Genomic DNA, 22042 nt, shown 5'->3' on the forward strand with positions numbered 1-22042 from the left:
AGCCACCCCGCCGCCTTTTCGGCAGCTGCTGCGCTGTTTCGCCCCCGTGTGTCTGGAGGATGAACATCCGCGGGACTTGTTAACGCTGCGTGATTCCTCCAGGAGCCGAAGTGGACGGACAGGGAGCGCAGCCGCGTGGGGTCCTGATACCTTCTCCCAGGTGATTCAGTGACCTTTCCTGTAGAAGGATCCAGGAGAGACGACACAAAGAGAATCAGCCTATCCAACCCCTGCCTCCACTTGAAAAGAGGGTTTAAGTCAAATACACGGTGTGACTGTCAGCTATAAGTGTGTGACTGCATGGGTTAACTATCCTTTAATATTCGTGTATTTTGATTTGTAAAATTATAATAACCTTGGGAGAAAATTGGGATTGCCCCAGACCTCAATCAGCAATGCAGAAAGGGGTGGGGGAGGAGGAGGGAAGGCATGCGGTGCTGGTTCGGGAGGCCCCTGGCGGGTGCAGCGCTCTTGCCAGGCGTTGGAGGGACTTGGGCAGGTGCAGCAGGTCCCTGAGGCCTGCTACTGGAGGAAGGCAAGGCGGTCCTTAGCAGGAACGTGACCTAATCTTGAGAGACTTCTGTGGGTAGAGGTGGGGAAGAGGCTGCAAATATCCCAGCCCTGGGTAGGCTAAAGAAGAAGGTCCTGAGTTTGAGACCAGCCTGGACCACATAGGGAGTTCAGTGCCAGATTGGGCTAAGTAAGGAGATCCTGTCTCCAAAAAACAGGGAGAAAAACCAGGCAGTGGTGGCACCACCTGTAATTTCAGCTACTTGGGAGGCAGAGGTGGGAAGATAGTGAAAGCAATGTTAGTATGAGAGCCCTCTGAAAACCAAACCAAAACAAAAGATCTGGGGGTGGGGCTCAAGTGGCAGAGCCAAGCAGGGGTTCTGAGAGGGAGGGAGAGAGATGAATAAGGGAGAGAATAAATGAAAGAATGAATGAGGGAGAGGGGACTGTGGTGCTAGGAATGTGTGTCTGCCCAATTGAGCCCTGTCACTGTGCCTGGACAAGCAAGCCCTGGGCTCTCCCCAGACACCTGCCCCCCTGGTGCTCAGTGGGCTGCTGACTGGGGAATCAACATGGGACTGGTCCCTGAGAACAGCCTCTTTTGCAGAAGTAAGGCAGGGTGGGCTGGAAGGGGACAAGGAGACCCAGGAGAGTGGACCAGTATAAACACTTCACTGCAGCCTGGCCGCCCCCTCGCTTAAGGCAGGAGCCAGATTCCCAAGGGTTCGATGCCTGAATGGTAAGGGCTTGAGGCTGACTGTGGGGTGGACAGCAGAGGAACCAGAGCCAAGGAGCCTTGTGACTGCACAAGCCGCAGTCACACTGATTTTTTTCAGTGTGCTGCACTCAGAGTCCTCTGGGAGCTTTTCTCCTGTAGCTCGTGCTGTCCCTTGTGGGGTCAGGCTGTGCTGTGTTCACACTGTGTCGGGGCCAAGCAGTCAGGAACATGCCCTGAAGGCGCAGTAGCCACGGTGTGCAACCTGCAGACGCTTCTAATCTTCCCCACAGCCATCTCATTTTAAATACAGTGAGTTTTCACTTTAGCCTCACAGAAAAACCCCAACTGATGATGGTGATAACAATTGGAATTCAGTTAAGAAAAAATACCATCGTGTAGCTTAAAAGTTAGGTATATTTCTCTAGTATGTATTATATGGTAAATTGGGATTTTGTTTTCTGCTTTTTTAAAGTTTTTGAAGCTGAGCATGGTGGTACCTGCTTGCAATCCTAGCACTCAGGAGACTGAGGCAGGAGGATTTCGAGTTCCACCTAACTCCACATTGGTTACTGTCACACTGTGTGTGGCTGATTGGTTCTCAAGGGCCGTGTTTCCTCATGGTAGGCACTGGCATGGCAGATCTCGCACCCTGTAGAGCAAACAGGCCCTTACAGAGAGATGGCAAATGTGTCATGAGAAAAAATTCAATCTCCTGGCTAAAAAAAAAAGCATATTTCATCATCTTTTTTAAAAAGAGGAGTTTTGAGACTAAGAGCCTTTCTTTAGCCCAGGATGGATCTTACACAAGGGTGCACAGCCATTTACAGTGCACAAAGTCCCTCAGAGGATTATAACCAGTGCTAAGACAACAAGGTGTCTTGTGTCTCAGAGGGTTTGACATAGTCAAACTGCATTCCCATGTTGGGCACAGTCGCACATGCCTGTAACCCCAACTCTTGGGGAGGCCAATACGTGAGGATCTTGAGTTCCACACTACCATGGTCTACATAGAGAGATGCTATCATTAATTAATTAGTAAAACTACTTCATTCCAGATTGCCAGCAACTAAACAGTAAGCCCACAAAGCAAATTAGACACCCTTATGTCTACTTTATCTGTCAAAATCCTTTAAAACATGTTTTCTATCTCATCTCTGTGTTTGTCCCACAAAAAGAATTTTGTAAGAACTTGTTTTCTGTGTTCTAGTCATAAATTGTTTTTTCCTTTTGTTGTCTATCTCAGTCTAAAGTTTCCTTAGGATAGGTTTTCTCACTGTGGAGACAGTAGCAAAGCCAGACTTTGCTCTGGGGAATAACTGCTGGGTTACAATGATTCAAAACAGCCAAAGCTTAGGAGGCTGTGCTCAGTGAGTGCAGGGGTCTGCAAGCAGGGCCAGGCAAGCTGGGTGGAAATTTTAAGGAGGCCACACTCCAGGGGCCACGCATATGCTGGACATTGCCCCAGTCTTTCAGTCTATCTGCCTCACTTGCTTTGCCCTATCCTGGCTGGGTTCAGAGCGATGACTTTATCTTCCCAGCATTTTCTGTCACCACCATGTACAATTGTCCCTTGTCATCTGTGGGGAGTTGGTTCCAGGACTCCCAGAAGTATCAAAGTCAGAATACTCAAGTCCCTTATGAAAAATGGCACAGTGTTTGCACAGAACCTATGCATGTCCTCTGTGTACTTTAAATCAGGTCTAGATTGCCTCTGACACCCAAGGCAACGGAAACGCCATGTAAAACCTTGTTCTGTGCTATTTAAAGAGTCAAAATGACAAAAAAAAAAGTACATGTTCAGTAAAGACAAAATTTTACTTCCCAATATTTTTGATTTTCAGTTGGTTGACTCATCAAATACAGAGCCCACAGATATGGGTGGTCAATGACATTTTAAAGTACGTTGACAGTAGTGCTATTGCTTTCAAAGACACCACCTTGCTGCGCTGGCTTAGTTGGTGATAAAATGACTATAAATCCTATGACTAGGGGACAGTCCCAATCTCAAGTGGCATATCCTATCAGCAGGTATATTCAGGTTGTAGCTTAAACAAGCACTCAGCTTGAGTCCCTGGTTTCTTTTGGTGTATGGTTTCAGAGGTTCCCATGCACAAGCAGGTGGACCCATAGCTTTGAGGTTTGTGTGGGACAACTTGTCCTGGCCTGGCGGAGTGGTTTGTGTGGGACAGCAGAGCGTCACAGCCAGGAAGCCAGGGACACTCTGGGGGCATGCTTCTTCTCCACTAGTTGCTCTCAAGGAGTACCGGGGATTAGAAACTACCCTTAGAACCATGTGTGTGGGGTAATTCTCCACCACCCCCTGGAACTACATGACACATCACCCCAGTGGTCATATTTTGGGTTTGAAGAGCCAGTCCTTAGTAAGATCCAGAAGGAATCACAAACATTATAGCAAGGATGAGTCTTTCTAACTCAAAGGAGCACAGAGTCTTTATTTGCTCAGACAAATCTTATGAATACCTAAATTGAAATTCTCAGTATAGACAGTGTATCACATTAGCTTAATTGTAGAAGAGGTTGGGGGCCATATGAAAATTACTCAGTTCAGCCTCTTTTGTACAACAAGAAACCAGAGCACAGCAAAGCTGAGTAAGTAACCGCCCAGTAGAAATTCTTTTGGGTGGTACTGGGGTTTGAACTCAGGCCAGATCCCTTAGTCATGGATGGAATGACAGTGGATGTACCTCAACTCTTAGGTTTTTCCCACTAGAATCAAGGTGCCTTTATTCTGGGACCATCGGCCCAAAGAATACTTTGGATTCTTTTAGATGGAAATGGCCGAAAGGACAACACCTTCATCGCACTGGTTAAGCACAACAGAATAATCCAGGAAAGTCCTGCCTTAGGGACAGCTGGATTTAGAGGCCTAAATGATGCTGTCAGAACTGCTGTCTTAGTCATTTCCTGTTGCTATGACTACCTGAGATTGGTCATTTATTTTACCTTACTTTTGTGTTTTGTTTTTTTTGAGACAGGGCCTCACTGTGTAGTTTAGGCTGGCTTCAAACTTTCTATGTAGCCCAAATCACAATCCTCTTGCCTCATCCTCCTGAGTGCTGAGTTTACAGGTGTGAACCACCATGCCCTGCCTAAGAAACATATTTCCTATGGTTTCAAAAGCAGAAAAGCCCAAGAGCCTGGCACCAGGTCTAGTGATGCCTTCCTGTAGCATCATTGCGTGGAGGGCATCACAGGGAAATCCAGCAGTCATACTAGCTCAGGTCTCTTCTCTGCCTTTTCTTATAAAGCCACCAATGTCATTATGGAGGTCCCACCTCATGACCTCATCTAATCTTAATTGTTTTCTAAGACCCCCCCCCCATCCAAAATCAGTTAATATATGAATTTGAGAATGAAGTTTCCAACACCTGAAATTTGGGTAACCTATTTCAACCACAGCACTGGGTTTTCTCCAGCTCTGCTTCATTTTCAGGTGTCTGTGGATTAGCAAGGTGGCTTCCAGAAGCTTCAGGCCTTCATCCTCCTAGTTCTAACTTCATCAGAAAAAGAACCATCCTGCTGATGAATAGCCCTGCCCAGACTACGGGTTGCACATCATTGGTTCTGACCTGATCAAGGACCGTCTTGCAGATGTCATCTTGATTAAAGGTGCTGCTCTGATTATCCAGACCTGACTCTTGTGTGCACCCCAGAGTCTACACCATCTGGAAATGTCGGCCAGAGAGTAGACATTAGGATACTTTTACAAGACAACAGGAAAACAGATGAAACAAATGGTACCTATCTAAACAAAAATGTCGCTAAAGTTGGGGTGAGAGAGACTCTCCCTTAGAAGTACTCTCTTAGTAAACTCTCGGCCATCCTGCACCTCCATCCAAGGCTCTGTTTGATGTTCATGTCCATTTCTCTTGCCGAGCTCATTTAAAACTCACCTGCAGTTCTGCACCCAAGAGGCCAATGCAAGAGCACTGAGGTCAAGGCCAATCTAGGCTACAGAATGAGAGCCTGCTTCAAAAACAAAATTAAAAAAAAAAAACAAAACTTTAGAAACTAGTGAAAAAAATTGAATTTTTTCTACTGGGTTCAGACTGGCTTGAAACCTGTGAACTCTTTTTCTCTTCCATCTGTTTCTCTCCTTTGGAATGGAAATGTCTATCTGTGCTCACCCTAACATTGTGCATTGCAAGTAGGTAACTTGCCTGGCCTCCTAGGTTTGCATATGGAGAGAAGTTTTGCCCCCAGGACAAATCACACAGAGGGTCTCTTGTATCACTGATTTATTTCAGAGGCTCAGGTGATGAGATTTTGGACTTAAGAATTGCCGTTGAAATTGTTAAAACTTTGAGAACAACAAAAAAAAAACTTTGGGGACATTGGTATGAGCTAAATGTATTTTGCAATGGCAAGGAGGCCAGAGGACAGACTGCTAGGGGTTGAATTGTGTCTCCCAAAAAGCTCTGTGCTAACCTTTGGTTCCTGCGAATGTCACCTTATTTGGCAATGGGGTCTTTGCTTGACCAGTTCACAAGGGTCACACTGGATTAGGGCACATGACTGGGGTCCTTGTAAGAAGAGGAGAATTTGGACACACAGGCAGTTACAGACTGAAAATGACTATGTGCATCTGGCTACCAAGACAGGAATGCTGCTGCCACAAGCCAGGGGAGACAACAGGGCTCCTCAGAGCTGAACGCAGCAAGGAAGGACCCTCCTTCACAGGCTCCAGAGAGAGTATGGGCCTGCTCACGGAACTTAAGCTTCTAGCCTCCAGAACTCCGAGAGAGTACAGTTCTGTTGTTTTAAGCCACCCAGTTTGTGAGTCTTGGTTATGGCAGTCCTACAAAATGAGTACATATTCAAGTCTGGCCAATGATTACCAAACAACGATTTGTAGAATTCAGTACCAATGAACGTCTAAGGTAAAAAATAAGCAAAGTCTCTACAGTCTTCTATAGTGTCCTGCTGCACCAGTAAAAAGCTAATATTAGTCACTAAATGCAATAAACTTTTTTTGCAGTGTTGGGATGGAGCTCAGGGCCTCATGCTTATGAAGACAGGTGCTCCACCACTGAGCCACACCCCAGCCTGCTTCCCTTTTCGTTCTCCCTCATGTTCTCAGAAACACAGCAAGCAACAAATCAGCATGGTTCCTTTGAGCACTAAAGTAATAGTAGAGCTCTCCTCCCAAAAGAAACACTCCTGCAAAGGGTTCCTCAGTAACCATGATGAGAAGTTTTAAGTGAATTGTAACAGTCAGGCAGGGGAGGTGCCTCAGCTTCCATCCCCAGAACTGCGAAAAGAAAAACTTACAATTAGCAGAGCAACTGAAGTTTTACTCTTGGAAAAAGACTGTAAGTTATACAGAAACAACTCTAGGAGTAACGCTCCCATTTTCACCTTTTTTGGATTATTGCAATAATTGAAGGAATTAATACAGTCAAATCACCAAGTCATCTAGCAAGTGTGAAACCGCGAGTTCAAACCCCAGCATCACTATAAAAAAAAACCCACCAAATTTCTTCTTCCCCAGGCTAATTCTGCCAGTTGGCAAGGCAGATGTGTAAAGCCTCCATCAGGAGCTGCTGAACAAGAGGAAGCCTGTGAACGTGGTGTCGTCATCCTGATCCGCAAACAAGCCATTGAACCTCTCCCCTCCCGTCACCTGCATCCACACCTCATCCCCAAGCTTCAGCTCCAGGACAATACCCCCGGAGGCCTGGTCCTCAGAACTCATGTAACCATCCTTGGTGTGCAGGATTTTCACCCCATTTTTGACCAAAGATACCTGCACGTTCCTGGAGAAAACAGTGACGTGGTAGGTGAAGTAATAGACCCCGGCAATGTGGCAAGTGAATTTCCCTGTGGTTATGTTGTAATGGTTGAATTCGTTGTACAGGATCTTATCAAATCGAATGGGCGCATCCGGTGGGGGGAACTTGCTCAGCACCGTGAGCCCCACTGTGAAAGCACTTTTTGGCAAGGCAGGAGTCTCACCAATTTTCCCTTTTTCTCCTCGATCCCCTTTCCAGCCTCGTATTCCTCGGGCTCCTGGCTCACCCTGGGGCCCCATGGGTCCAGCTTCTCCCTTGGGACCTGGCTTGCCAATGGGGCCAATAGGGCCAGGTAAGCCGCTGGGGCCCAGAGGTCCAGCATGGCCTGTTTGACCTTCTGGACCACGGGGACCCATGTCCCCCTTGCTCCCCTTGTGCCCTTGAGGGCCAGGTTCTCCTCTGAGCCCTTGCTCTCCCGTGGCACCAGTAGATCCCTTTGGCCCATGCTTCCCTGGGGATCCTCGGGAGCCTGGATCACCTTTGGCGCCTTTCGCTTCGACTTTTCCATCTGCTCCTAAACAGGAAGAGAATAAAGAAGTGGTTTATGAAATGTCCTCTCGTGAGCAGCTTTGGTTTTTCTGTCACTGAGGGTGTAGCTGGGACAAGACCGCACACAGCTTAGGCACTCTCAAGTTCCATGCACAGAAGCGTTTGTCACATGCAGACACAGACTCTGACTCCTGAGTCAGTGTTGGGCTCCTGTGAGAGATGATACCTCGTTACTGTCTAAGTTGACCATGTTGACCAGGAAGCAAAGCTGACCTTGTGGGAAACTCCAGAGCAGGGAACAACACGAGGCAGGTTGACTCAGGCTCCTTAGTTCATGCTCAGCAAGGGATGGAACAGCCCCTCAAAACCTCCCCACTGGAGATCCCAGGGCAAGTCTCCAGTGAGGCGTGGGTCTCTCCCGCTGTCCAGCCTGACCGCCATCTCACCAAACTTACTGTGCTTCTCATTCTGCAAAAGCATTCAGCGCTCCACTGTCTATTCTGCCCAGATCCCAGAGCAGTGGTGGTGAACGTAGCTTCTAGACTTGAACTGCACCCCCGTGGCCATGGACACAAGGACAGCTAATTGGCCCCCATCTCTCTGCTCTCTCCTCTACAGAACTGGGACAGTAGCGTCACTAGTTTATAGGGCTGGTGTACTCACAGAGTAATATATAAAAAGCCTCAGAATGGCACACAGAAGGATATGTACTGGTTTGACATTGTGGTCATCTCTCTCCCCATCAGTTGTGGTGCCAGGGTCTTCCCTACCCAGGTCATGCTAGGCAAGCATCCGCCACCAGGATCTTCCTGCAGCCCAGGTCCCAACTCAAGTGCCACCCCCTCCATGCAGTGGGGCCAGATGCCCTGAGCCCAGATCAATTCTCCCACCTCAGTGCTCAGCCACAAGTCAGGGCTCGGCACACTGTGTCTGACAGCCAAACCTGCCCTCCAGCCAGTGGTTGTGCCTCTCACGAGCTAAGAATGGTTTACACCACGATATGTGAAAACTGCGAAGTTCAACTGTCACCCTTCACCCCCACAGCCTCAATGGGATGCAGCCACACATTTATAGAGCTTATATGGCTGCTTCTTGGTATAGTGGCTTGTTGCGTTGTGGTGATGGAGCTTGCCTGGCCTACAAAGCTGAAAATACTATCTGGCTCTTTCCAGAAAGTCTTCTGACTCCTGCACTCATCGTGAGCTTCTGTAGGACAAGAATGAGTTGTGGTTGTTGGTTGATCCTCAGAGCCCCAGACAGGATTCCAGAGAAGCCCTTAACAACTGTTGCCAGCCTTTGACAGTTCAAGTTCATATGAGAGCCAACTGCTGACCTCGTTCTCCTTTTTCTCCACTCATTCCATCCTTCCCTGGTTCCCCAGGATGTCCTGGTTCTCCTAGGTGGTAAAGAAGAAAACAGACAAGAGTTGAAATTCCCATTCCAATCTTGCTGGCCTTCAGTCTCCATGGGTGATGGAGGGTCCTGGGGATGACCCCAGACCTCACTGGTACTGCTTCCCTCCCACAGGTGCAGGTGGGAGAGTCAGATGTGGCCAAGCATGCAAGGTGTTGAGCTGGTAGAGATGAGTTGTGAAATGAACCAGGTGAATTCCCAAACACTGAGGGTGCTCCTATCAGCAAGGCAGGCAGAGAAGGGGGTGTGCCTGGAGTGGAGAAGCTGCTGTTCATAGCTGCACACATCTCCTGTGATGAGGACTCAGGCTGCATCTATCCAAACACCTCTCTCATGCTGGTCCTTCTCACATCACTCATGCAGAGAGCGGAGTGGAAGTTTATTAGCTACCATGAAAGCAGTTAACTATGGTGATGTGATCATTGCGGATGGAAAAGCAGACTCTAGAGGGATGTTTCTGGTATCCTAGAGTAGTGATGAGTGTCACTGATCAAGCTGTCATGAGAGGCCCCAAGGGAAGGCCATGTGAATGAGGTTCTGCCCATCACATGTTGGGTTTTTTTTTTTGGTGGTACTGGGGTTTGAACTCAGGGCCTCACACTTTCTAGGTGGTCACTCTACAACTTGAGCCACTCCACCAGTCCTAGTAGTCTCCCCTTAGTGCTGTTTCACTTTTGTACAATTTTAGTTACCCAGGGTCAACTTTGGTTCAAAACATTAAATAGAAAATTCCAGAAATAAGTATAAGTTTTAAATAGCATGTCATTCTGAGTCATGTGAAGAAAACTCTCCTGCTTTCCCACTCTGTCCCTCTGGGATGGGAGTCACTCTTTGTCCAGTGTATCCATGCTGTATACGCTACCCGCCCTGCACATGGGTGGATGGCCACACGGTGGTGAGTGAGTAGAGAGGTGAAGGGGTGAAGTAGGAAATGAAGGCAGCAGAGGCAAAGTGTGTGTGGGGGGTTGAGTACCTGTGTCGCCTTTGTCACCCTTTGCTCCATCCCGTCCATCTCTTCCAGGCAGACCATTGTGACCGGGACTCCCAGGGATGCCAGGGTGCCCTTGCTGGCATGTGTCCTGGGAGTTCACGCGTCCCACACAAACTCCCATGGCAAGCAGGAGCCACCAGACCTTCATGGTCAGACGATGGAGTCCGAACTGAAAGAGGGAAGCAAAAACCTTTGTCACTGGGCCAGGGGCCGCACCCAGTCAGACTGGGGCGGAGTGGTCAGGGCTGGTAGCTGACCATGCTGGCTACAGTCAGAAGGACACTGTCACTTGGAAGGCAGAAGCAAGAGGATCATGAGTTCCAGGCCTGAGCTGCATAGTGAGACCCTGTCCCAAACCAAGCAAAACAAAGCAAAGCAACAAGAAGAAAGGCATGAAAGAAGGGAGGGAGAGGGAAAGGAAGAGAAGGAAAAGAAAGAGAAAAAAGAAGGACGTTGTCTTCAGAAGGTAACACGTGGGGCCGGAACCACTCTTACTGAACGAATGTGGACTGCAGGCTTGGGATCAGGATGCCCTTACGTAGTGTCTTGATTTGGGTGAGCCCCTTTCTTGAGCCAGAGAAGAAGGCTTCCTTACGTGGCAGGGCTGATGCAAAGACCAGCTCTGACCACAAGGTCCGTGAGAACGCACACTGTACTGGTGAAGCAAGCACAGTTTCTGCCTGATCTGCAGCTCCACTTTTTGGGTATTTGGACTTGACCAGGCACTTGTGTCCCTAGCAGGATGCCCACAGCAGCCAAGAGGTGGGGACAACGCAAGTGTCCATCAGTGGATGAATAGGTCCACGCGAGGTGGCCTGCACATGCAATGTGATATTATTCAGCCCTAAAAGGAAGGGAAATCTAATCCATGCTATGTGGATGCAGCTTGAGGACATCATGCTAAGAAAGACAGCTCCTACGTAAAGGAGCCACACACAGAGTAAGTGGAGCTGAAGGGGGCGCGGTGAGCCAGTGAGTTCTGGGGACAGTTTCAGTCTGAGAAGATGCAAACGCTCTGAGCTGCATGGTGCTGACGGCTGTACAAAATGTGCAAGTACTGAATCCCTGACTGTGCATCTCAAATGCTTGCACTGGGGAATCTTACCTTATACCTATTGTACCACAATAAAAAAATTAAATAAACAACAGCGAAGATGCCAAGCAGTCCTTCTGGGACTAGAGATTATCTTTGAATGAAGGTCTTGTTTTCACAGAGGGACACGATAAAGAAGGGAGCACAGGGTCACATGGTTTGGAGAAGCATGTTTTCAAGTCCTTTCCTCCATAAGCACTGTCCCCACTCAGGCCTTCCATCTGCTTGCCAACCTCAGCAGGGACTAAGACAATGCAAGGTCAGGTCACAGCTGAGAGCTGAGTGAGTAAAGGGATCAGCAAATGCCAATCCCGAGGACTGGCCTCCTGATTCAAGCCCAGTCCCCCGGTAGGGTGTGGTACCCATTTGATTATGTGGTCATAGGACAAAGAATCCAGCTCCCCTCAGTACCCGGTGTCAAACTCTGAGCAGCACGATGAACAATGTTTGCCAAATGCAATGACTGTGTCCTGCTAGATATTTTAGGACTTAAGAAACTAACCGAAGAAAACAAACACATGGGTTAGTGTACCCCCATGTGCTGGGAACAGTCACCACAATTCTTCCTCATCACCCAAGACTTCCGTGCCAAGCAACGACATCATCGTCTGTGACAGTGAGGACATGCACAGTGCCAAGCATGTGACAGGGGAGTGACAAGAAGTAGAGTAGTGTCGAGCTGCTGAAGGGTGATGGAGGTCAGGTGAAATATTTAAAAGGTATCTGTAGTGTTAAATTTTAAAAGTAGACTAAGTCAGGACTGGTGGTTCACTCCTATAATTCCAGCGCTCAAGAGGCTGAGGCAAGAGGATCTTGAGTTCAAGGCCAGCCTGGGGTACACAGTGAGACCTTGTATCAAAAAATAAACAATAAAGACCAAAATGTCATGCACTTCATGAAGATATCTATTGTCCATCTGCATATGGACAGAAACTGGAAGTAAGTGTATACAAATGAGCATGGTTTATTTAGGATAGTGGGGTGGTGGGAAGTTTTTCTGTTTAAAAACCGCTTTTTGTACACTTTTCACATATTTCTAGATAATTTTTTTTTCTGGTATTTTTAAAACCCATCCAGACTCTGTCATCCATGGGACTCTATTGCCCTCTTGTGGCAATATCACAGGGCACAGCCAAGTGCAAAAAGCGTTTTAGAAAAGGATGCAGGTGTTTCCCTTCAGTCACAGCTTACTCCCTTGCGGAGATTGCTGAGCATTCTGAGTCAAATCCGTCCACAGCTGCTTCTTCTGTTCAACTAAGAAGTTAGCAGGGAAACCTAAGTCCACCAGCCACCCTTTGTTGGGGGTTGTACAATTTTCCTTTCCACTCCTCACTACAGGTTATTGGAGTGACAGAAAGATCACAAGATCATGAAGGTGGCCAGGTGGGGACAGGCTCCATTCTGTCCTCCACCTGAGAAGAGCTTTCATTCATCCTTCTGTAACTCTTTCACTCATGCTGGCACAAGTAGGAGAGCATGTTCTGCATCCTGATGACCCAGGCTTAGCTTAGCGTGCACACAGTCTTCCCCACGTGGGATTTAAATAGCAGTGAAGACGTGATGTTACTGAGGACTTGTACAAGGAATAGAGCAGAAATTAGATTAAGGTACTTTGAAAAAAATGACACTGTGGCCCCTCGCAAAGCCGGGGGTTGTGCTCAGTGTCACTAGCTCAGCCTTGGCAATCACGTCAACTTTGAATTCTATGTCTGCTTTTCCTTCAGGAGCCTAGGGCCAGGGCCTTCTAGGTCTCCCATCTTTCCCTAAGATCAGTGTCTGCCTGTCTGTCTCTCTCTCAGGACTAAGGGCTTTTGAAGGTAGTGACAGTCTTTCCACTTATTTTTAGTACCTCAAGACAAATGTTTGTTGAATGAATGAATGAATATGTCCCTAGTCCTAACTGTGTGCACAGGGTGATGGGCCATAATGGCCCCCTTGGGGAGGGCAACTGTTTGGAGTCAGAAAAATCCCAGTGTCTTAGTGACTCCATAGACCAGCCCTGCCTTCCCAGCCCAGCTATGACAGGAGAGAAATCCATATGCAACTTGCTGAAGTCATTTGGGGTGCGAGGCCACACCGCTAAGCCCACACCCTGACTACTGCAAGATGTCTGCTGCTCCAAGTGTGGCCGCTCCTCAGAAGTGAGGCTGTGGACAGTAGCCAGTCAGCCCAAGGGGCGGGAGGCCGAGGACACTGGGCACACGCCCCTCAGGTGCCACCCCTGCCTTAGACAGATGGAGAGGCCCATGTGGCTGCTGAGAGCAGAAACTGACTTTCTGGCTTGGTGAGAGAAGGGGACAGACTACAAGTGTCACCTTGGGAGGTGTTGGATCCCCAAGAATGTGGTTCTGACTTAGGTTATGCCCTGCTCCCCCTTCCCTTCAGAATCTCTCAATGAAGGCCTGCCCAGGGTCCCTTCCTGATTTTCTCAAAGTCATAGCCAAGGTTAAGAATTTCTACTCTTCAACCTTCTTACTTCTCCCCAAATATTAAAATTTAATGCAGATCTGCCAGGAATCAGCTGAGCCACCTTTTTTGTTTTTTTAGTTTTAGCAAGAATTTATTTTAATATAACAAGATAAAAGTAGGGAAAATTTTGGAGAGGCAAAAAGCACCTCATGCTAGAAGTGCAGTGGTGGGAAACAAGCCCCTAAGAAAGCTGTCCGTGTGTTTGTTTTGAGATGGGGTCCTGCTTTGTAGCCTTGCACTCACTATGTAGCTCACATTTTTTTTTTTTTTTGTCTTTTTGGCAGAACTTGGGCTTATGCAGGCTAGGCAGATGCTCTACCACTTGAGGTCACTCCACCAGTCCTTTTTTTGTGTTGCATATTTTTGAGCCAGGGTCTCTTGAACTATTTGTCTGGGCTGGCTTCAAACCTCGACCCTCTCTGCCTCCTGAGTAGCAAGGATTACAGGCGTGAGTCACCAGCACCCGGGCTGACCTCAAACTCGATTCTCTTGCCTCTGCCTCCTGAGTGCTGGGATTACAGATATAACCACCATGCCCGACTTGCTGAGCAATGTCTTCTGAGGCTCAGCTTCTTTGTGCACGCAATGCATACCACCTCCACCCTGCAGCCTGAAAACACAACTACCCCTCACCTGCCTTTATTGAATGCATTTTCTTCCATATGCTTTGTATTTTGTGCACTTCATGGTTTTCTTCTTCAACACAAGAGGTTTTCTTCACTACACTGTATAAATTAGCGTAGTCATAAAAACACACACTTGAAAATTTGTGCAGAATAATCTGCACGCTTCTGCATGCAGCTCTCTGAAAGTTCTGCCACTCCTATGGTTTATTCTCCAGTTTCAACCCCCTCATGGCTGCCTTGCAGCTCTCAAAAAGGAAACTGAACACTGGCTTTTCTCTTTTCCTCAAGAAGAAACAGGTCCTGCCTGGGGTGTTGGTATCAGTGAGAGGGCAGAGGATATGGGGAAAGGGTGCAGGAGGGCGAATGTGGTGGAAATATGTACTCATGTATGAAAATGGAGAAATGAGAACTGTTGAAACTATTCCAGGAATGGGGTAGGTGGGATAAAGGAGAGTGATGGAGGAGGTAAATTCAACTGTGATATATGTCACATTAATAATAATAATAAAACAAATGGCACAAAAAAAATGAACTGTGGAATCAGCTTATCCCCTTCCCTCCCCAAAGCTTTGTAAGACACGGACTTAGGGTTGCCAAGGCAGGCTTCTCCCACATGGGTAGCACAGGGACGTTTTAGGACCCAGACACCTTAAGCTGAACCCCTTCCCAATCAGCTTACCTGCACGCCGTACTGTGGACCCTGGTGCTGTGCAAATCAGGAATCAGGGCAAACTGAGGAAAACCGCGCCTTCCTGCCCTACTGTTGTCTGGTGGGTGTAACTGCAAAACAGCAGGAAGGGGAGGGGACAACGGAGGCACGAGTGTCTTGGAAGGGCTTCAGGAATCAGCTGCACAGTCAGGTTGCATCCTCTACCCGCACCATGTAGTGTCAAACACTTGGTTCCTTTAAGAAAAAAAATTTGTCTTTTTAAAATGAAACGAGGAAACTCAAGGTGTCCCTCCAGGTGGAGTCTGGAGGAAGGAATCCCCTCCGTGACTTCCCCTCGTCATGTGATGCTTGTGCCTGAGGGCTTCTCAGGGGGCTTTGGGTCAATCCTGGGCAACAGGACGAAAATGAAGATTGTAGTAGTGGCCGTGTCATTCGGATGCTGCATGGTTTGGAATCACGACCTCTGCTAGATCTTGGTCCCTTGGTCATCTGGGCCTGCACACGTCCGTGGGGTTCCTTTAGACTTTAGGCATTCAGGTGGGTGAGGACTGTGCCCACCACCTCATGCCCCTGCCTCTTTACCCTTTCCTACCAAGTGCTTAGTGAGACTTAAAACACGGTTTCAACAGGACAAAGGGCCCCTACTCTGTTCTGACAGGTGCCAAGATCTCTGTAGGGAGTGGGATCTGTGGGTGCCTGAAAGCCTCCGCTCAGCAGAGCTAGCGACACCCCAACTCTACTCTCCACTGGCCGTAATTTCTCTCTCCCTCCTTGTCTTTGACAGGGTAGCCCAGACTGGCCTAGAACTCATGATCTTCAGCCCCAGCCTCCCAAGTGCTGGGATTACCAGTGACCCCACTAGTGATGGTCACTAGTCCCTCCTCCCACCCTGTCTGAGACTTGCTGGGACAGCTGAGCAGCCTGCACTCCTGTCCTCCTGACCAAGTGATTGTCTCCCAAGTCATCCTCTGTCTTGGATTTGAAACCCGGTCTCTCCACTGCAACCAGACCAGCTCCCAATTTAGGCAACACTGACCACAGCCTGCCTGGAACTCTGACCACTTTAGGAAATCCCAAATGCCACCACGAGCCAGTGGATCACTTGGCTTCTACTCACTACTCTAGTCTCACTTCAATTCCAGCTTCGTCTCGGCGCAGGCCCTGCCAGGCTTGGCTGAGCCCCATGGGCTCCTCTCCCCAGGACCCTGCAGGGAAGCCCTCTCAGGAGTCAGGTTCCCTGGCCTGGCTACTCACCAGGGGAAAGGGCCCCATTCCCCAAAGTCACTGTGTGCCTGTCTCCCCACCACTCCTGCTCCTCTGGAGGAGCTGGTGTCCTCGGTGTGTGGGGTAGGCAGCTAGCATCACTGAGCTCACTTCCCCCAATCCTCCCACAACTGAACACCGCTCTTCACGTCTACATATGGAGTCATCTTGGGCCACCATCCTGGTGTCGCCGACTTCCACCCAAGCAGAGCCTCCCCAGTCCAGCCCAAGGAGGGGGCTGGGCTCCCTGAAAGCTGGTGGTCACTTAGGAGTACACAAACAAAAACAAGGCGTGGCCTTGGCAACACACAGGAGCCCTTTTCTTATTAGTCTCAGCAAACAATGGGCTATTTACTGAGCTTGTCCAGGCTGCTAATTACAGAAGGAAATTCTTATCTGCCCCACCACAAAGGGTAAGGGCAGCTAGGGCAGGAGGGTATACCTCCTAGCGAGGGACAGCCCCAATCTATGTCCTCATAGACTCATGCATGTTCTGGTCACCCACCCCCCACCATCCAGGACCAAAGCTGTGACTACAAACTGAGATATCCACGGCTGGAGATGTTGCTCAGGGTGGAGGGCCTGCCTAGCCTGTGGGAAGCCCCTGGACCCTTCCCTAGCAGCAGAAGTAAAAAAAAAAAAAAAAGCCCCAGAAGGACTTCATGGAACGTGTGGTGATCGTCTCAGTTTCCCTAGGGCCTTGCTGCACACACACCCACCTGTGCTTTAATCCGGCCTATCCCTGGATGGCTGCTTCTGGGATCAGTCAGCCCAGCAACACAGGGCAGGACGGTGTGCAAATCCCACTGTCCCTGCACTCCCAGGCTTTCCTTTGTCATACTGTCGCTATCCCATTTTACTATGGAAATGCAATACTAGAACCAGTCTGGCAAATGAATTTTAATATACAGATACAAAATGACAAGTACAGATTCACAGCATTTACAGAAACTATCCAAATAATGTTGTAAATATTTTTTTTACAAAAAACTTTAGTCAACAAAAATACATCTCTTATAGAGCCTACTTTGGCTGTCAAAGGTAATTCACCGGGTAAGAAGTGTCATTTCCTTTATACAGACACCTTCATGTGGATAAACGAAAAGTTCACCAGAAGCCTCGCAAAGCAGGAAGCGAGTCACACACTATAGGTACTAATATGTACAAAATGACCAATTATTAAGTTACAGAATCAATTCGAAGTATTTTCTAAATATAAATGTCAATGCCTATGAGACACGTAAAGGCAACGATGAACAGCATCTTGTAGCTAAGTAAACTTACATAAAATGTGTGGGAGCCTGGGTGTACCCCCTCAACACACACACCAGCTACAAGTTTCCACTTACTGTGCCCAGTCTTTTCACCTCTACTTCCGCTGCTCCCTGAAAAGCAGCATGAGAGAGAACAATTTGTGGATTAAGTGTGCAACAGGGAAAACTTTGCCAGCGGTCAAAGCCAGAAGCTGGGTCCAGTATCTTGGCCTGTAAGCCACAGAAAGGACATTGATTCATGTTTACTGGCACCGAACTCCAAGGGACACTTCTGCTGCTTCTCTCCTTGACAAAACCATGCAAAACCCCTGGCGCAGCTCCAGTACGCAGGCTGCTCTCTCTGGTGGGAGCCAAGGTTGACCCAGGTTGTGCTGAGGAGTATCAGCGACTTTACACCTGCGGAGCAGAGCTTCCCAGCCGGCCAAAGGCCAGCTCACCTGACTTGGACTGATGATTTCCAGTGTGAACTGAATTCTGAATTGAATGCACTTTTGCTTTGTGTCTAGCCAACAGCAATGTCTATGGTACTAAACTGCAACTGGGTCTAAAAAGGCACCACATGATTCAGAAATGATGTGAGATGGTGTCAACATGTTTTCAACCACAGCGTCCCACCCAGCAGCAGAAAACGAAATTCACATCTGATGAACACAGCCATCCTAGCAAACTGCCCAACTCCCTCTTTTCAGTTTGCAGGGCCAGAGACAAGGAATGTTATTTTTCTAGGATTCTTCAGATTTTGCTTATAACTACCATCATAGACTTTAGGGCTGTTACACACTTCAGTCATGATCAGCAAAGAGAAGGCTGCTTTTGACCCAAGGTCACTTCAACTGTCTCTCAATAGGGCTGGCAATTCTGCAACATTAAAGATAGGACAAATGAAATTCATCAAAATCTTCAATTATCTTTCTTTTTTCCTTTTGGTCCACTCACAGGGTGTGTGTGTGTATGTGTGTGTGCGTGTGCGTGTGTGTGACAGAGAGAGAGAGAGAGAGAGAGAGAGAGAGAGAGAGAAGAGGGAGGGGAAGGGGGGAGGATTGGATTTTCCCAATGAAATTCACACAGAATTTAGGTAAGAAACTTTTTGTTGATTTTTTTCTGGTGAACATGTGACTTAAATCAAGAAGGAAGCCTGGCAAACTGAAAATAAGAATACTTGAAGCCTTCTTACTAAGAACCCAGGCATTTAGTAGCAAAATCCAAAACAGACATAAAGTCAAAGGATGTTCTAGCTTTTAAAACATACATTAGTTTTCAAAATCCAAGAAGGATCTACCCATGACAGACATTTGATCCAGTGATTCTTACACTATATAAAACTGGGGAAATCCAGGGTTTTGAACTTGATGCAATAAAAATGTGCCCCGATGTTCATGATCCTCTGTCAGGAAGTCCATGGAGGTAGGTGGGAACTGGAATTTAGGGCCCGGCTGGGAATTACCTTAACAAAACAGAAAGCATTTCTTCACTGTCCACCAGTAAACACTCGCTGATGGAAACCCTCTCTCTATGTGACGTCTACTTGAACTGGTCCTCACTGAAAATGTAGCAAGCAAACATTCTCCTCATTTCCTTAGAGCAACTGTCTTGTATTAAAACAACAAAAATTGTTCCAATTATTGTAGTAAAACTCTAGCACAGAAAAGCATGTTAAATAGTTTCCAAAATATATCATTACATTTTGTTAGTAAAAACGTCAGTTATATAAATGGAACAAGGACACACACACACGCTTTTATATAAATGGAACAAGGACACACACACAACACACACACACACACACACACACACACACACACACACACACACACACACACACACACACACACACACACGCTTTTGTGCCTGAGGCCACAGCACCTCTTCTGTCAGGGTGGGGTGCAGCATGGGGGTGTTCAGGAGTCCACAGCAGCAGCCCTGGGCTTTTGGCTACATGACCTCCCAGCAATGCTGCTTTTAAGTAAACTCAAAGGTACCCCTGGCAGGGTCAGGAATAGCCACAGAATGCCCCAAGGGCCCACCAGAAGGAGTCCAGAGTGATGTTTTCCTCATGTATGACATCACTTCCTTCAGGAGTAGCTCTGAATATTGGGGAACTGCCCCCTTTGTCTTTGACCTCACAGACTGGTTTATTCTTAAGCACAGGCCTATGAGAGAAGAAAGCACTCTGTAGCACACAGGAGTTTCTAAAGGGAAACCCACAAGTTGTGTAACATAATACCCCCTGCAGTGTACTGAGTGGATTAAAATGCAGTAACTTCCATCACACTTTACATCACAGACAAGGATAGGGAGAGGACCAGCTGCACCGATCAGCCTGGGTGGCCTGCAGGCCTGGGGATTCTGCTAAGGCTGCTTCTTAAGGAAAGAGTCTTCAGGAGCCGCTGGCTTGCTGGCTAGCACAGCCATGCACTACTGGTTTCAGGTCAGAAGAGAAAGGCAGTTGCAGATCCCCAGGAAGCTTTGCCCTTGTTTTCTCCATGGGATGTCCATCTTTGTTGCATCGCTGGCTGGAAGTTAGAAACAACCACTGCAAACTGTGCAGGGATGCTCTTAAGAATTTTTCTGACCAGTGCTTCTTCACATTGCCCAAACCGAACTAAAAGAGCCTTCATATTCCAAGCCGTGTGATGGCATCAGTCTCTCAGGCTGCGATGAAAGAGCAAAATGTGACCTTTGCTCAAGGCGCTACCCATAAAAGGCACTCGAGGACAAAGCAGCTTGCAGCCCTCCACCCCACCCCCCCTCGCAAAGCAGTGCTGCAGGTGCCTGCTGTATCATGTCTCTCCTGGTGAGAGGAACCGTGAAGGATGCAGCTCACACTGCTGTTTGGCACCTGTGTGGACAGAGGTGACATCAGGGAACACCATGGCCACCTCCCTGAAGGCTACAGAAGGGGTAAGGGCTCACCTTCTAGGGGTGACCAGACCTAATGAGGGAGTATACCCTGCCTTCCCCTGCCTTCCCCTCCCCTCCCCTCCCACGCGTCCTTCAAAGTCAAATGCAGAGACTGTCCTCAAACAAGTTATCCCTTAGGGACAGGAAGGTCTTGGCGCTCTGACTGAAAGCACAGCAGGAGTATGCTGGTCCCTGTTGTCAGGGTTCCCTGGAGAGCGTGACCTTGGCTCCCAGGTCCCAGCCCCTCAGAGAGCTCCTGGTTTCCCTGTGTAGGATGAAGCCATGTGTGCTGAGCTCTCTCCTCCACCCCATAAAGGATCTCTGGGGTGAAGATGAAGCCAACTCCTTCCCTCCTTCATCGATCCCCAAAAGCCCAAGAAACACACATGTCCTCCTCGCCGTGCCTAGGGCGGCCTCACTTCCTGAAGGGGGCCAGTTTGTGGAAGGTGTGCCAGAAGAGAGAGGGCTTCCTCTTGGGCTCAGCCAGGGCAAAGACCTGCTGCTGGGGGACGCTGGTGGGCACGGTGACGTGGCGCTGGTGCAGGGGTGGCAGGTTCTGGTGGGGTGGGGCCACGGGGCATCCACTGTAGCCTAACTCAGGAGGGGAGAAAAAATGCAATGAGTCACTCAACAGCCACAAAGGAAACCAACATGCCAGGACTGAAGTTCCCTCACGGCCGTCCTAAGAAACACCACCTTCAGACACCTGCTGCATTCAGAACCTGAATCTACCCAAAACCCTCCACGGAAGGGAAGCGAGACACAGACTGTGTGAATCATCCGTGCTGCACAGCGTCTGTCCACACAGGAATTAGAACTGCACTGCCAGGAGGTGAGAAACAGTGAGATGCTTTCAACAGGGCCTGCAGCTCCCCTAGCCTCCAAGTCCCTCATGGCCACACACACGGTGGAATTATGTGTGTGGGGGAAATTCTTTGATCTCTCTGTGCCTTAGTTCCCAAGTCTCAAAAATGAAGGTGACAGTACCCACTTGTCATAAGAATTAAATGAGTGTAGGTAAAGCGCTTAGAAGAGCGTCCCACACTGTATGATATTAATCAGAATGGTTTCGTTAGAGAAGGCATTTTAAATCTGCACACAGGGAATTACAATCAGCCTTAAGAGCAAAGGGAACCATATAAGTCAACATGATATCATGAGCCAGGTGCTGGGGGCTTACCCCGTAATCCTAGCTACTAAGGAGGCAGAGATCAGGAGGATCAGGGTTCGAAGCCCGGCCCAGGCAAATAGTTCAAGAGCCTATCTTGAAAAAACCCAGCACAAAAAAGGGCTGATAGAGTGGCTCAAGTGATAGAGCGCCTGCCAGAGCTTTGAAAGATGATAGGATGCAGTTCAAGTCTGTCCCTCACACAGGCTCTCCTCATCCTAAGGGAGACAGAGGATGACCCAGGGAGAGGGCCCAATGCGACCAATGCCTAAATGGTAGTGTCTTCCCATTCTTTCAGAGCCTGGCTGCACAGTGAGTGACTCAATACAGACAAGCTAGAGAATTCCAACAAACTCATATTTACTAGTCTTCTGCCATTAAAAGTAGACTCACAAAAAATAAAACAAAATGTCTTGAAGATACTTTTTACTTAGTAAGGCCAAAAAAAAATTGCATTTGCACCAAGAAAGGGGGAATGTGTCATTTGGTAATGACCTTTTCTTGGTCCATTAGCTGGGGGCCTCTCAACACAGTCCTGGGCTTGAATGGTTCTTGCCTCTGCATTTCCAGTTAGGAAGATACTGAAAGGGACAAATTTCATAGAATTTCCTCCCAGAATGGAAAAGTCCATCTGAATAAAGTTT

General features: G+C 48.2%; 2 protein-coding genes and 1 long non-coding RNA gene across 12 annotated transcripts in view; 1 reads left to right on the forward strand and 2 right to left on the reverse strand.

Annotated features, from left to right (window-relative positions):
- The first annotated feature begins 34 nt into the window (after positions 1 to 34).
- Positions 35 to 7595, forward strand: LOC141411501 (uncharacterized). 2 transcript variants are annotated; one of them, XR_012436295.1, is made up of 2 exons: positions 35 to 160; positions 4683 to 7595. It is a non-coding gene; the product is annotated as an uncharacterized lncRNA (long non-coding RNA). The 2 variants fall into 2 exon arrangements; XR_012436296.1 differs by having other exon boundaries at positions 54 to 160; positions 4666 to 7595.
- On the reverse strand, positions 6783 to 16677 carry C1qtnf9 (C1q and TNF related 9). Its single transcript, XM_020157540.2, has 4 exons — positions 14802 to 16677; positions 9917 to 10103; positions 8864 to 8926; positions 6783 to 7555 (listed from the first exon to the last, which is right to left on the reverse strand). The coding sequence occupies exons 2-4, from the start codon at positions 10080 to 10082 to the stop codon at positions 6783 to 6785; spliced, it is 1002 nt and encodes a 333-aa protein (XP_020013129.1). The 5' UTR covers positions 10083 to 10103; positions 14802 to 16677.
- A 263-nt stretch (positions 16678 to 16940) lies between these two features.
- Spata13 (spermatogenesis associated 13) overlaps positions 16941 to 22042 on the reverse strand; it is a 310379-nt gene continuing 305277 nt past the window's right edge. For all 9 annotated transcript variants that reach the window (XM_074043734.1, XM_074043736.1, XM_074043735.1 and 6 more), the window contains one exon: positions 16941 to 20821. In XM_074043734.1, the coding sequence (XP_073899835.1) occupies positions 20646 to 20821 (176 nt within the window). In that variant the 3' untranslated portion in view covers positions 16941 to 20645. The remainder of the gene's footprint in view (positions 20822 to 22042) is intronic.

Source organism: Castor canadensis, chromosome 10, assembly GCF_047511655.1.
Source record: "Castor canadensis chromosome 10, mCasCan1.hap1v2, whole genome shotgun sequence".
In the NCBI taxonomy this organism is placed as follows: Eukaryota; Metazoa; Chordata; class Mammalia; order Rodentia; family Castoridae; genus Castor; species Castor canadensis.